This window comes from Ambystoma mexicanum, chromosome 2p (assembly GCF_040938575.1).
Source record: "Ambystoma mexicanum isolate Mex_15411 chromosome 2p, UKY_AmexF1_1, whole genome shotgun sequence".
Taxonomy (NCBI): domain Eukaryota; kingdom Metazoa; phylum Chordata; class Amphibia; order Caudata; family Ambystomatidae; genus Ambystoma; species Ambystoma mexicanum.
Genome location: NC_090923.1, coordinates 760,486,128 through 760,502,362, shown reverse-complemented (window position 1 = coordinate 760,502,362; position 16,235 = coordinate 760,486,128). Strand labels below are relative to the sequence as shown.

The 16,235-nt window shown below is 44.5% G+C and overlaps 1 protein-coding gene across 2 annotated transcripts in view; it reads left to right on the top strand.

Moving 5' to 3' along the window:
- The first annotated feature begins 371 nt into the window (after positions 1 to 371).
- HNRNPUL1 (heterogeneous nuclear ribonucleoprotein U like 1) overlaps positions 372 to 16,235 on the top strand; it is a 116,336-nt gene continuing 100,472 nt past the window's right edge. The window contains exons 1-3 of one of the 2 annotated variants that reach the window (XM_069644404.1): positions 372 to 882; positions 2,289 to 2,444; positions 13,184 to 13,313. In XM_069644404.1, coding sequence (XP_069500505.1) covers positions 852 to 882; positions 2,289 to 2,444; positions 13,184 to 13,313 — 317 coding nt within the window. In that variant the 5' untranslated portion in view covers positions 372 to 851. The remainder of the gene's footprint in view (positions 883 to 2,288; positions 2,445 to 13,183; positions 13,314 to 16,235) is intronic. The other variant, XM_069644403.1, reaches the window with a different exon arrangement.

Below are 16,235 nucleotides of genomic sequence, written 5' to 3'. Positions count from 1 at the left end.
TGCTACAATCCTATTTTTGAAAGAACTTCCTCCAAATCGATATTACGATTGCTGCTCTTCTCGAATGGTCCCACTGAGCCCTTCTGAAAAAAATGAATTGGTTTGTTTTTTTGGCAAACTTATTTTAAGATGGCCACTACAATAACTCTACATAACTCCGGGTCGGAATTCTGTTTTCTCTTTCTATGTTTACCAACGACATGCCCAGACGGCGCCACTATCTTGTTAAAGGAAAAAAGGCTATCATCACCTAAACCGGAACCAGTACTCCTCCGCCCAATGCCAGGCCGCTTTCTCCACGCAAACACCAATCAGGGCCCTCGTTGCTTGTCTGCGCCGTGTTCCCGGTAGGAAACACTCCCGCGGCGGCCATTTTGCGAGTGCGTAAAGGGGCGGCGGAAGGATTTTTTTTTCAAATCGCGACTTGTGTTGCGCGCTCGAAGAGCGCGGGCCGGTCAGAACGCTGCAGTCTACAAGATCTCACTTTTGTGCTCAGAGTCGTTCTTCTGCGCCCTCCTCCATTTTAAGCTTTTGTTCCTCCCTGATCCAGCGTCTGCGTGGCTTTCACTCGGCCTGGCCGCTTTTGTTCTTTATTTTTTTATGACCTTTTGGACGTTTTAACTCGTAATCCCTTATTAATTTGCATTTTTAAGTTTGCAGCGGTACAGGCAGCAGCAGGTTCGTGCAGTCGCTGGTGGACGTGAGTTAATTGCGGGTCAACGAGCTGAAGGGGGAGCTGGTGCGCCACGGCCTACACTGACGACGATTGAAGGCATAACTACTGGAGTGGCTATAGGCGGCGCTAGAGGACGAGCTCGGAGCAACGCTAGGCCGCCTGTTCGGTGCCCGCCATGGATGAAGGCCGGGGATTCCGTAGTCGCTGTGAGTTGATAGGAGGGGCACGCGGTATTGGGATTGTGATCCTTTGGTGGGGGCTGGAGGGTTTTAAAATCTAATCAAACACCGTCGGTATATACCAATATTAATCACATGGTTAATACTAAGTCATTTTGGGGGGAATTAAAAGGGGAGGTGTACTCGACCGTGGGGTATTCAGAGTTTCGTTTTTGGGGATTGCGAATATAAAAGAACGGATGTGCATGCACATCTACGGAAAAACCACGATGGTAACTATTTTTGAATGGATGTATGATGGTTGCACAATCTATGTATCATTAACGTTGGGGTCACGGGCGTGGTATAATGTATGTGCAGTGGGCGTTTGGGGTTTACTTTTTGGCCCGTAACACAGTGGACGGAGTTGTTGGCGTGCCTGAAGGCGGCTCTGTTTTTTTGCCATTGTGCCGTAACGTTTTCAATGCGTTTAGGTGGTATTGGCAGATGGGTGGCGGAATGGCGTGTATACACTCAAAAGCAATGCAACATTAATATTTGCTTTGAACTTGATATAAGTTCATGGTAGTGTGGGTGGAGGGTAAATGAAATCGCACAAGGAACTACCAGCTGATTTTTTTTGATTCTCTTCTCATACGAGTTGGCTTTTGAGTTAGCCAATTTATTACTATCCAGAAAATATATACTATCTCACTATGCGGCACCCCTGTTACTACGTGACAATTTGGATAGTTAACCTTGTCAGTCATTTTGAGGAAACTGCACTCCCGTGTAGCAGCAGCTTACCTGCAGTGGCATTGATGGACCATCAACCAAGAATCTTTCCTCTGCCCCAATTCAAGAACTCTCTAGTTTCGTGTATTAAACACACATTTCCTTCAAAAAACCCAAACGCATAACTTGCACGCCGGGTTGTCTTCCTGATCATAGTTATTCTTTTTGGTGGTTTTGACAGTGAGTGTTGTATTAGCCATACCAGGAACACTGGATAGTCGGTCATTGAATTGTAGATTTCACATTGCCGCTATGCTGGTTTCTGTGTACGTGTATCAAGTTTGATTTACTTCTCGGTAAGACCTGGGGTAATTCCCAGACGTGCGGATTTTGTGACGTAAGACGGCCCACGTACTGCTTTGAAATAACAGCAAGTCTGTTAAAAGCACCGTGAGGCGATAACACGTTTTTCAGGGTGTATGAGTGACTTTGGTTAACAAGGGTTTCGCGAAGCACTGTTGATGCATATATCGATACTCTTTAAAACAGTTTACAATGCTTTGTGTATTACAACATCCAAGTATTGGTTGATGCTTAAGCCCACAGGATAGGGCATTTTCAAATTACAGCATCTTGATCACTGTTCTCTACCAGCGCAATTTATGGTATAGCATGTCTAGGCGTTTTCTTATGTTGCGTTTCTTACTGTTTATTTCTAGTTGATGTTGATTGCTCTCCTGAGAGGAATAATCCCAGAGGTGGTCCTGGTGGTGGGGGTGGTTACCAATCATTCCGCCAAACTTCCATAAAACAAGAAAATGAATTTGCGTTTGACCGGAGACCTCTGCTGCAAAATCAGCCCCTTCTACACCCAGGTAAGCACAATGATTGAATGCTGTGCTTTTCATTCTGCTTCAAATGGTTTGTCTAGATCATGAGTATTTATCTATCTAAAATCTATGGACCATACCATAGATCTAATCCAAGCCCTTTGCTGCTAATATTGAATGATCTCTATTCAACTTTTTTTGCAGGCCAGCATTGCATTTTAATTTGTCTATGGCCACTTTTCAGTTTGACATTCAGATTCAATGACATTAAGAGGTACATTTCTTCGCTCTATGGAACCGCTCTGTTAACTGCATATAGATTATGCAGATATGGGGGAAAGGTGCAATGGATATAGATACCATCATTGTGGTGGTTTTCCCCTTTTCAAGGTGGGTGGAGGGAGGACATGTGTACACCCAGATGCAGTCTGTAGCACGGTTCCTGGTCAGATCTTTCCACGATGGGGTGTTTGCTTCAAAGGCGAACACGTTGCCCCTGAGCTATCCTCCTGAGACTTTCACATGATATGTACACTTTAACTATCAATAATGAATGCTCCATTATGTTTATACATTGGTCCCAGGTGTGGAATCCTTCTTTTACATTTTCGTACATTCAAAGTCAATGTCGTATAGGTTAGCCTGTGTGCCAAAAGTAACTCTTGTTTTAAGATGCCAAACTCTGGAAGCAGCAGCTAAATAGCTCCTATGTCCCAGCACTTGGAACCCTGCTTTTGTGCTCTTAAACCCCTGTAAGCAATAAGTGCAATGCTTCTTATCGAATTAGTGTGATGGGGTGCTAGCGCTACTTAAAGCAAGTAACACTTAACTGCCGGTTCAATGACTTTCTTTTGTTTTTGTAAGGGGGTAGTTAAAACGTTCGGCTGGTGTGGGTGCCTAGCCTCAATGTTCTGTTTCTAATTGCCTTTCTTGCTGAAGAATTGATAGCTGGGGTGCTTTTTGGGTGTAGAGCAGATTTCCTCTTTTATTTTAAGCGTTTTCCTGATATTTTTTTTTTGTGCGCAGATGCATCATTACATGGGTGAGGGGTCGGTGTTATTCAGATGTGATGTATTTGTGTTGCATCTTGCGCTTAATGGCTGCTGTTTCTGTATGGAAGTGTGCCCGTTGGGATCCTGTCCTAGGAACATTAAATTACAGCGGGTGGGGGGCAGCATGTATTTTAAAAAAATGATTGGTTGGAGGTGGTTGGGTAGTAGATCATTTAATTCAAGGCATGCTTTTTCTTTACTTGCAAAGACTCATTGTGAATTCTATGCAATTGATGAAAAATGTTACTTTATTTTCGGTTCCAATTTAAAGCATATGGGGGAGTAAGTAACATTTTATGATAGGTTTTCTTGTAATGTGCAGCTTACACCAAAAAAAGCAGACTTTTTGCTAAATAAAGCAACCCATGGTCTACAAGTCTATCTGGCTCTGCACTGGGAGCCAATGGTGCTGGCGTAAAACGGGGAATATGGATCCGTTAAGGGGATTGATTGCGTGGCCACTCTGGGCCGCAGTGGATTCCAAAGATCATGGAAAATACTGTCAGGGCCTGCATCGAACTCCAGAAGATAAGGGAGAACTCTCTGAAGAACTTAGTTTAAAGTGACCTGACTGGCGCACAGTACTTACTGGACATTCTACTGATGGTGATAGTGAGGCAGCAATCTTAAAACCAAGGTCTTTAACAGAAACCGGCCTAGGGGAAGGTCCAAGCAAGAGGGGGTCAGAAAGGTGTCCACAGAGGGTGGTGGTCGGTCCATGTTCAGCTTCAGCCAATTGTTACTCCTCCATCTCACTGCAGACAAAGCCTAAGCCAAGAAGCTGCATCCGGCTGAGTAAGATCTAACAAAAGAAGCGGCATCCGGCCAAGTAAGATCTAAAAAGACTGGGCGTTATCACAAATAACCTAGGAATCCTTGAGACTGGGTGAGCCTTGCAAGGGGCTGGATGTAAACATTGAACAGAATACTGGAAAGCAGAGCCCTGAGTGACCCCAGCAGGCCAGCAAAACCACTGACCACCGGGTAGCGTGATAGTTTGATCCACAAGAAAGTGGCCTAATGTTCGATTGCAGTGGTCTGGACAATCGGCCACTTGCCATTTCCATTCCAGCTTTCTTTGGTGCAAGTTGTAAGTTACACCAACACTCAGGTGGGCGAGTGGCGACTTCACCTGAATGCCACCTACGCTGTAAAGGGCCTCTAGTAGCAGACGACTTGTTGACAGAACTAACTTTAATGGGAAAGGGATAATAAAAGGGTCAGTCCGGAGCACTCGGCGAGCAGGATAAAGTCAAGCATGTCACCAAGTTTATTGGTAGGACCCATAAACACGTGTTTGAAACCCAAGTTACACATAGATGACGCAAAAACGATATCTGTAGGATTGTTTTAAGGACCCACATTTAATTATTAGGAGTGAATATTAAGAATTATTGTGAATTCATCATTGCTAAACATGCAAACCATTTATTTGCAAATATCTCCAGGAACGTTTATGAACTCTTGAGGTGGTAACACTTAAAATCCACCCCTGTAATAGAAACACTGAATGCAGGACGTGATTTAAATATTGGCTTTGGTTGGGAACAGCCTTTGTTGGTTGAACCTGCAAGATATCCTGCTGCTCCCTCAGTCGGGGAGAGCTGTAGGTGTGCACTTGCCCAATGTTTTAAAGGCATTGTATCTTGTATTCGAGGTGAATAGTTGTATAACTGCTCTTTAATATATATTTTATTTGGGGCATACCGATAATCTGTAATGTGACCGAAGGTGAGCCAACCAATTTATAGTAGTTGCCCACATAGAACAAGTTCCTAATCAAATCTTTAGTTGGCACACCGTGTTGGCCTGTTCATGGCGAGTACCAAGCAGCAATTTGGTCTCATAGTTGACATGCAAGTTCGTTTTTAAATGGAGAGTATATACTTGGGTTCATAGAGATCTCCACCTTTAGTGAACAACCCACCTTCCCTTAAAGATGTCTCAATTTGTACCAGTGAGAATAGCTGTACCTCTCTATACAGTGAACACACGATCCACAGTTGTGTTCTATGGCTCTTGCAAATTTAAACATTCCTACATTTGCCTAATCTTGAGACCTGGTCAGCTTGCTCTTAGATTTGATCCCCAAATCCATGTAAAATCATTGACAGATACCCTCAAACCTTTGATAACTAGAGCACCAGTACATGAAGAGATTTGAGTTCTTGCAACGAGAGCTGCATAGCTGGGTGCCAGAATTCTCCAGAGGTTGCATGAGAATTAACAAACACTTTAAAAAGGGGAACAGGCACACAGGCTCTTATGCCCCTTAGAGAACGCTCAGTTCTCCCTCTGTGGTAAAAAAACACAAACCATGGCGTCCTTGTATAGCTTCCTTCATGCGTATCAAAGGTAGATGACATTATTTTTTTGAATAGTGGCCAACTCTTTTGCTTCCCTGTGATTGGGTCAGTGTAACGGACCGCCCTCCCCCTCATGTGACAATGGTCTGCTCCAGTTACATGTGGATCTTCAGGGAAGTCTGTTAAATAGGATTTTCATAACCAGCTTTGGTGTGGAGTTTCAGGATTCCTGCTTAAGAGGTGCAACTAGGTTGCACTGACGTTCGCCAACTCTCAATGGTGTAAATTTGCTGTGTAGCTAGCAAGAGCAAAGTCGGATATGGAACAAAAGAGGGCAATGTCAACACTATTGGTAAGTAAACTAATATACTCCCATAGTTTGATAACCTCAAAATGTGCTACCTACCACCTAAGAATTCAAAACACTTGGTCGTTTACACTTTAACCTAGCTAAAGTGTGGGAGAAGGTTTGAGTAGTTTCACACATCTTCAAATACCCAGCCTTATTTAATATGTAGCCTTTCATATATGGGGGTAGACTAAAAGGCCGTGTGACTCTAAGACCCAGACCCCACCTTCTGTGGGCCTGTATAGAAGCTGTTTGTACAAGAAGGAATTTGTACAAAGGGTCTGTTAGGGTTTCACTCCAGCGTGCTGTAAGGGCATACACTAATAACTCCCTTGCATTAAGGGCGAACTGGTTTTGTTGGGGAACTGAATGTACCACACAAGTCCCCATACAGTTGGCTGAACTATCCATGGGAAAGAGCTGGTCTTAGAATCACCAGCGGGCAAATTGTGTTTAAAAATACCTTGATACATATCCCTTTTATGGCAATACCACTTAACAAATTCACCAAACCATCATGCACCGCCCCGGCCCCCTCACAATCGCTGTGCGACTCACTCTCTCTCCACTTTTACGCCACAGCTCTCGAAAGAACAGACGCTCTAACCAACAAACTAGCTCTCTTACACCCACCAGGCAACCCGCCCTCCATACTGGCCAACCCACCGCCTGCGACCACTATCCAACCAACGTTTGACTCTTTAGTCCAATATCAGCTGACGAATTTCTGAAACTTCTCTCTGCCCGCAAACCTTCCGGTTCTCTGCTGGACCCTTGCCCAGCCACAATAAATTTTCGCATCTACCTGCTCAGGAGAACACGCAAGAACCGTCATAAATGGTACCCTTCCCTCTGGGATTTTTCCTGATGCATTCAAAACGGTGCATGTCAAACCTCTTATAAAAAACCTTCTCGAGATCATAAACTACGGCCCCATCCCAAACACCAGGTTCCTTGCCAAACTCATTGACCGAACCGCCTACTTCCAACTAAATGCCTTTGTTGAAGCCAACAATCTCCTAGATCCCGCTCAATCTGGGATGACCTAAAAAACACGGCAGATTCTGCGGGATGCGCCGCCTTAATCCTGCTTGACCTAACTGCTGCTTTCGACACAAATCACCCAAACCACCTTGACCGCCTCCACTCCCTGGGAATTTGTGGAACCGCTCTCAAATGGATAGCATCCTTCCTCAATAATAGGAACCAAATACTCTCCACCTGTTCCTCCAAAGCCCGACCAGTCGACACTGGAGTTCTACAAGGAGCATGCCTACCAGCCTTCCTGTTTAACCTCTACATGGCCACCCTTCCATGGATAATGAGTTCACACTTCCTATGCTACAGCTACGCCAATGACACTCCACTAATTCTAAAACTCCTGAACTCTAAACCCAACTGCCGACCTGACCTTGCTTCCTGCCTCCTCGACATAGATCTCTGGATGACCACAAACCACATCTTGCTAAACCATTCCAAAACCGAAATCATGGTAAGTGGCAACGCTGAACTTCTTCCACACCCAGTACCATGGCCACCTGCCATGGACAACTCACTGACGCCCTCTAATTCACTAAAAAACCTTCGATGCACCCTAGACTCTGACCTAACCCCCTCGCGTCAAGTCAACGTCTCAAAGTCCTGCCACTACCACCTTCAAACTCTTAGGTGCATTTATCCACATCTCTCCTTTCCCAACACTCTCTGCGGTTCCGCGGTCCAATCAATTGTTATATCAAGACTGAACTACACTAACCCCCTCTACCTCAGTCCACGCATACCAACTGACTATACTACAAAGGGCACAAAACACTGCAGCCAAAGTGCTACTAGCGCTTGGCCCTAGAGACCACTGCCTTTCCGGTTGCCCGAAGGGTGACCTTCAAAACCTTATGCATTTCTCACCAAGCACTGCATAAAAGCGGACCTCAATATCTTCAAGACAAACTAAAACCCTATCACCCTGCACGTACTCTAAGATCAAGCTTAGCCGGCCCCCTAGTCATACCAAAAAACAAATTCATAGGTGGATCATTCTCAGCCTTGGCCCCCACACTGTGGAACGCACTCCCACCCCTCAGCCGACTCACAAAAGGACACAGAATAGAATTGTATGAAAGCAGTAAAGCGGTTGAAATTAATGAAATGGATGAAATGATTGCAATGGACGAAAGGAACGGAATGGCCGAGATCAATAAAGTGTAGAGGATGGAAAGATAATACAGGATGAGTGCACAGATTGCATGGAATGTAAGTGCATGGTATCAATTGAACGAATAGAATAGACTATTTGAGTGCATGAGACGGGTGTAGTGCATGGAACGGATCAAGTGCGTGCGACAAGTGACATGGGCTGAACTGATAATGCAGGATGAATGGACGAAGTGAGTCGAGCGGATGAAGTTGGTTGAGTGAATGAGAGCGTGGTGTGGATGTAGGGTGTGGTGGTGTGGAGCAGATGTAGTGAGTGGATGTAGGGTATGGGATGGGTGAGGAGCGGGTGTAGAGTGTGGAGCGCATGGAACGTTTGTAGTGCTTTAAACGGATGGAGTACATGGAACTATTGGAGTGTCTCAAGCAGGTAAACCACCATATTCGCATCTCCACACTTGCTCTCTTCTTTACACCACCACTCAACTGGAACACAGCGATACTATGACACCATTCGGTATAGCTGTTTCTCATCATTTGCCTCATACTCCCCATCACCCTAACTAAACCCAGCTGGTTACACACCCTCCAACCTAGGAGTTCTCCGGCCTAACACAGCCAGAATCGGTCCGGATTACAGCCTGCCAGAACGAACAAATACTCCTGATCTCTCAACCACCACACCTACCGCTAAGAAGCAGCTATCACGCGAATTTCCCACTAGCTGCACACAAACGGCCTGACTACAAGTGTATGATGAATGGACTTCTCTCTGCTGTAATACTATTGTTGGCTCACTTCTCATGTATGTAATTACCTACTTGTCTTGCTTAAAGGCACCTACCTGTATTGCACTTGTACCTAAAGAGACCATCTCGGTCACATGTATCCACCTAATCAAATTTTCCTACAAAATGTAACAGTGCCTCGATGTCCGTGGGCTGTAAGCGCGCCATGCAAATAAATAAATATCCGGTGCTCACACGTACCTTTTTGACTCTCTGCTCTACTGACTAGAACGGTTCCCGGGGGCGTTCAACCTACCAGCGCCTTGAGACTATACCAATGGGTACATAAGGCGCTATATAAATGCAAAGTAACATTTGGTTTATATATTATGCAACGCAAAGAGGAAGGTCTTGAGGTGTTTCCAGAACCAGAGATTTCATCACGTTTTACAGTGGCAGGGAGGCTATTCCAGAGGGAGGCCCCAGCCGAAGACAGATCTACCCCCAGCTCGTTTCTTTGAAAAACGACTGACCCTGAGGGAGTTGGAGGTAGAGGAGCGAAGAGCTCGAGAGGGGGTATTTGCAGAGGGATAGTTGAAGGTATTTTGGATCAGTCATGCAGTGACACTCGGTTAAGGAATCACTTATTAAACCAACCCTGTTACAGAATATTACAAAAATGTTGCCCTGAACATTGCAACATCTTCATTGCTGCACCATTGCGTGGTAATAACATGCCCCGCACCCCCCCACTACACTGACTGATTTGTCAATGTAGTAGTGGGTATTGGCTTGGGTGTCCCACGCTTCCATTAGATGGTGGCAGGGGACGATAGAGCCTGCAATGCCAGTTCAGAGCCATGTTAGTGGGCGAGAACTGACGCAGCAGGGTCAGACGGTGGCATACTTCACGTACAGGCAAGTGGGTAATGGCCGTTATGGGAATGTAGGGTACAGTGGTCTGATCACCGAGCCATGAGTCTGCAATTTAATCCGCATTGTGGTCAGCGCAGTGATCACATGGATTCTCCTGTTACCAGGATATTCTTCTGAATAGTGGAACACCATTTCATGGAACAGTATGAACCTACAACTACGTTCTGGATACGTTATACCAGGCAAGAGACATTGGGGTGTAATATACAATTACAGTTGCTTAAGGTAAGCAATAACTAAATTAGGATTGCACCTAGCAGACCAAGATCAGCTACACCTAAAGGACTCTTACACAGCTATTCTAGGCAGGTAAAACCTAACCGTGCAATACTGTTAAAGTTGCTTTTCAGTGAAAACAAGAAATCCAAAAAGCTGTATACTAAATTGAGAGAATCATCCGATTACTTATTCAAAACATGATATACAAAGATATCCTTATTCAATTCCCTTAGGGACATAACTCAATCAGGAACAGAGAAAGAGAAGAAAAAATGATAATGATAAAACTCAGATAAAAAATATATATAGTGCTGTATTTCATTGAACATTACATTGGACATATTAATTAGAAACAGAAACAGTGGTGCTTAACAAAAAATGAATCTTATGAAATCAGTCTGCAAATCTGAAATAACAAACAAAAAATTATATATTTCCACAGTAGACATTAAACAGACAGTACATGTCAATTAACAGTTAATTGACATTTGTCTGTTTTTTCATGTTTTTCACTATACATTCATCTATTGTGGAAATTTGTTGTCATTTCAGATTTGCAGACTTAACTGATTTTGAATTGATTTCATGAGATTCATTTTTTGTTAAGCACCACTGTTTCTGTTTCTAATTAATTTATGTCCAGTGTAATGTTCAGTGAAATACAGCACTATATATATTTTTTATCTCTGAGTTTTGGTGTGTTTTATCATTATAATTTTAATTTTTTCTTGTCGGTTCCTGATTGAGTTATGTATAAGGGAATTGAATAAGGATATGTTTGGATACCATGTTTTGAATAAGTAATAGGATTTATATCTCAATTTAGTATACAGCTTTTTGGATTTCTTGTTTTCACTTTATTAGTCCCCCACCATAGCTGTACCACTATTCGGGGCAACCCATTTGTTTAGTCAAAGTTGCTTTTCAGATCAGTGGAACACAGACTAAGGTAAGCAAAAAGTGTAGACTATTTGAGGATGGCACGTGGTGTAAAACCCACAATACTTATTAAGAATTGCACACAGCTATTCAAGACAGGTTAAACCTAAGGCAGACAGGCTATACAGCAGGCCAGGGGAAGCAACTCAGTGGCAGAAGGGGATGGGAGGGTCCACTAGGTCTCTACTAGTGTCCAACAGACTGTTCAGGAAAGGCACAAACGTAGCAAAAAACAGGAAATCTGTTCAAACAAGTACATATTTCACTTTAGGGTTTGTTGAAAGGTCCCAGGGAGTTCTGAGAAGACATTTGGAGAAGTGGACCTGGGTGAACTGAATGAAGACATCACAGAAAACACCCCAAAAGCTTTACAGAAATCACACAGGCTTCTGGTAAGTACATACCCCGGCCAACACAGTACCTCAGCACAGAAGAAGTTTGCGGCAGGGGAGACTGCAGCCAGAAAACCTGGTTGATTAATTCCTTGTCATGAATGCAGTGGAGTGGAATCACGTTTCTGGAGACCCAGCCAGATGGCACCAAAGTTTCAGCTCTATTAGGAAGACTGTCCTGCACAATGGATCGAGGTCCCAGGGTATTGATGTATGGCAAACCGACATGGTTGTAGCACCTCATGGGATGGCCCAGAATGCAGGCGGTCTCACCAGGCTCTGGAATGAGGTAGTTTTCGCAGGTCGCTTGGAAGGAAGGGTAACGGCAGACGACACTTACGGCAGGCTCTTCGGTCGCTGGAAGTGGTCGACTACCTCGTGCTCAAACCGGGGGTGGGGGGGTGGCAGGCAGGCTGGAAGACAAAGGGCTGCACAGTTTTGGACTCCTTCCTCGCATCCTGTTTTTGGACACATTGGAGCCTGGGTGGGCTTGTCCAAGGCCTCCTGCCAAAGAGAATGAACACAAAGGAGTTTCCCGCCCTGGGGGCGAAGGGACAGGAGCTGAAAAAAGGGGCCATTTTAACTAACTTGCCCTGCTTACCCCGTTTGGCTAGTGTCCCAACATGGCCATGTGTTTTCCATGGCTATCTTGTCCTTATTCCTGCCAGGTCAGCACAATACTTTTACGGTCATGCACTTGCCTGGGCTAGTGCTTACAATGTTTGTGGGGTGCCAGGAAGTGGGCTTGGACTGTCGGTACCAATCCACATACTGACTGATAGTGCTCTGTTAGATCTGAAGAGGAGCCAAGTATCCTGCCGTAGCTAAGGTCCTTGAAGACCTGTACATGATCCCTGAAGAGGCCTGGTGACAGTCTGGCTGGAATCCCGGTAGAGCCCTGTCTGACTGCTGATCTCTGAAGACCTTTGTCGGTGCTTCAAGCAAGTTGGAACCCTCAGAAGTGTCCTTAGACTACCCAGTGGGCAGCTCCCGATTGGGCTACCGCGATGGGAGCACCACCGTTCCGGTCCACCTGCTAAATTTCTGCTCCTTGCCATATACTGGTCCTGAGATGGGCCATCTCAGACTGCGACCATTGTGATGCCTGGTGTCACAGTGCACTGGTGGCCGTTCCTGTAACCTACTTTCCCGTGCCTGGTGGATTGCCTTGAGGAGTTGTACAACAGTGACTCACATTTTGTTGGAAGAGGTTGCACAAAGCTTCCATCCATGACCAGAACTCTTGCGCTAGCAGCACCTGGACACTAGTGACCGGGAAAACTTGCCTCAGGCGAGTGTTGAGTTGTAGCGGTACTTAACCTGCCATCCGCCCCCACTCCATCTCACTCTTGACAAGTTTGCTTAACGTTTAAAACGTTCATACTCGTTTGGCTTTGGCCCACTTGTTGCTAAAAGCATTCAAAGATGGGGATGGCTGTGTGCAGTTGATGGTAACCTAATCGCATGCCTTCATTTACGGGGTTGGGGGGGTTTTTTATTTTGCACCAACTACAGTGACTGTTTTATAGTGTTTGTGATATTACTTGCCATTAGTCATTTCCTTGTAGCTTGAAACGTACCTGTGCCTACGTATACTTATTTGTTTACACTGACCGTCCCTTCTGCTACCACCATAAGGAGAATTTACAAGAACTACAAATATCCAGTTGCTTCTAGTTGTGGTTTTGTAACACCTATTTAATGTTTGACAGTTAAGACTGAAATCAAGCAAGAGCAGCCTTCAGGCTTCAGCGGTCCAAGCCAGCCAAGACCTCAACAAGGTCGCAAGAGAAGCTTTGATGATCGAGGACCAGGATTCCCAGAGCAGAGACCTCCAAAAAGGTATGTAATGGGAAGTTGGTTACTGTGTAATAGTTGCTTAGTTTCATAGTCTTGTTCTGAATTCTCATGGTACCATGAAGTGAAACTGTGGGCTAATTTTACTGATTTAACAAGCAAAAAGGTGCTCGACATTTTTATTCTAGACTCAAGTTGGGTAATATATTTTTTATGGTATGGGCGAATTAACTCACACTTCCTTATTCACCATCACATTGTCTGACAAATGCTGCACCTGTTTTTACATTTTCTCAGTAACCAGTACCACCCAGACTGTTTTTCATTTGCTACGATGGGGAGAGGGGGGAGTAGGGATGTTCGGTGTTATGGTGAATATGGAACACAGTCAAGATATCGTGGGAGAGCTTCATTTTAGAGTGGGTGGTCTGGTGTCTCAATGAGTTCACACACTGCGGTTTGAGTGTTTCAGTCGGGTGCAAACAAGCCCAGTTGCAGACCATCGCGATGTAGACTTCTTCAGAACACTTAATCGATGGAGCAGTCCTTCCTCATCCCATGATCACTGCTTGCGAGCGACTGCGGACCCCTTTCCATTAGCGGTCAAACAAGCCACTCTATTACAGTTCCCTTTAAGTTAGGAAGCTGACATTCCGGGAGAAGTTAACTTGTGGCACATGCCTGCAACCACAAGTTCCAGACTTGGGGCGACGACTGGCGGGGTAGCCCACAATGGGGCAGGGCGGTTGAAGCTTGTGTAAGTGGGAGCGGAAGGCAGCCTAATATACCGGAATGAATTTTATTGAATGCACGCTTACCGTTAAACATATGGCATGGTAAAACATTTTCCAGTCGGTCTGTCTCAACCAGTTTGGCTTTAATTGGATTTGCATGTTCCCATCTGCTGCAAATGTAGGTTTTCTGTGTATATTGAAGGTATCCCAACTATTCCCTGCAGTGACATAAAAACAATGCCACATGCTTCATAACGTCATGTGGGAGCAAACGCGCAATGTCATGTTTTCTCCTGTGGACAGTGGCACCCTTGAAACATCAGATCTTCATTTTAGTCATGAGTAGTGACAAGGCTTACTGGTGCCCCCATGTCCACCTGTTTGTGAAGAACTTTGATTTGTTTTATAAGTCTTAGCTTAGCTTCCAAAAACTTTGGTGTAAAGCGCTACACTTAATAAAATTCAAATGACCTCCAGGAGAAAAAGCATTTTGCTCACCAGTAAATACCTTGGGCATTCTTCTGGACTTCTTCACATCCACAGGAACATTTTCCTTTTCCCCAAGCTTCTAAAACTACTTGATAACTTAACTTTTGGGCACAAGGCCCCAATACACTTAGGGTTAGCGTTCTATACCCCTGGACTGTTGGTGCAATTGCATAATGCGTACTTTTTTACTTTAATGTATGTGGGGGATTGTGTGATTGCAGTAACCGAGGGGCCTGAGATGATTGTGGAATTCAAATGGCATTTCCATAATCAATTTGTTATACCAGTGATTGAACAAGCCCCAAAAGTATGTGCTGCTCTTAGCACAAATAGTTTGAATTTACCAACATGGTAATATTTTAGAATAAAGCTAAAAACCTAATGATTTAATTGCCAAACAGAACTTGGTGGAGGAACCAACTATATCAGAATTGATAACCGACTCGACTACTGCTTTATTTGAACAGTTGGACAATAGAAAAAATCACTGAGGGATTTGGCTTTAAAAATGATCCAGTTAATTGTCGTGCTCGGGCAAAATTCTAAAATATACTTGACAGGCACCAGCATATTTGCATATCGACTCCTTATTTAACTGTTAGATCATTAAAGACAAAACTTGGTGCGCAAGCATTCAGTCTGCAATGCTCAACAAAATAAATCTCCATAAAATAAATCCAATTTCACTACAAAGCGCCCCCCAGCCCCCAAATCAAAAGAAACTCTGGTACACAATCCAAGCACAATGATACCCCAATCCAAATTCTTTAAAAACCTCACTGAATTAGAAGTCATTGATCTCATTAAACATCTGAAACAGTCTCTTTAAAGGTGGCGACATGCCCACCAAAAATCATTAAGGTATGTGCCACAGACTTCACCCCCCAACTGCTTTCATTAATGCCTCATTCAGAACAGGTATTGTGCTTGACGTCTCAAAGGAGCATGGTTACGCCCTCTACTAAAAAAAAAAAGCTTACACTAGACCCGGCCCAGCCCAACAATTACTGGCCTATAACAGCGGTCCCGTTCCTCCTTAAAATCTTGCACAAGGCAGCCCATAGCCAGATTCAACTATAATATAGAATCTAACTCTATACTGGGCAAATAAAGGTCATTGAACAGAAACTGCCCTACTAGACGTAAAACAAATCGCCCGGATCATGGACAAAGGTAAGCCTGCTCTTCTACTCCTATCTTTCGGCGGCCTTTGATCTGGTAGATCACAAGACCCTTACCACCATCTTACCCAGGCAGCCCATTTTTCCAGTCAAGCAGCCTCTTGGACTGCCTCTTGGACTACCTCCTTTTTGGAAGGCAAAGCCATGAAAATATACTTCAACCTAGCAAACACTGACCCCACTACCATACACTGTGGGGTACCCCAAGGTTCCTGTACACCCCCTACTCTGTACAACCTCTTCACAAAGCCTCTCTTCGACCCATTCTGTTCTCTTGGTTTATCCGACACATTATGCTGACGATACCCCCGTACTCCTACTGCGATCGATCCCATCACCTAGACGCCACAGCACTACACACAATCTACACTAAAATCCAAGCCTGGATGGCTGCCAATGGCCTATGCCTCAATGGGGATAGGACTGAAATTCTTATCCTTGGTCAGAAAGCCACATTAGCCAAGCTTTACCCACAATCTAACTTCAACATGGACAAATCTGTTATCGAGGCCTCATCTTCTGTTAAGACACGGTGTGTATATTGATGCCAAACTATCTATGAA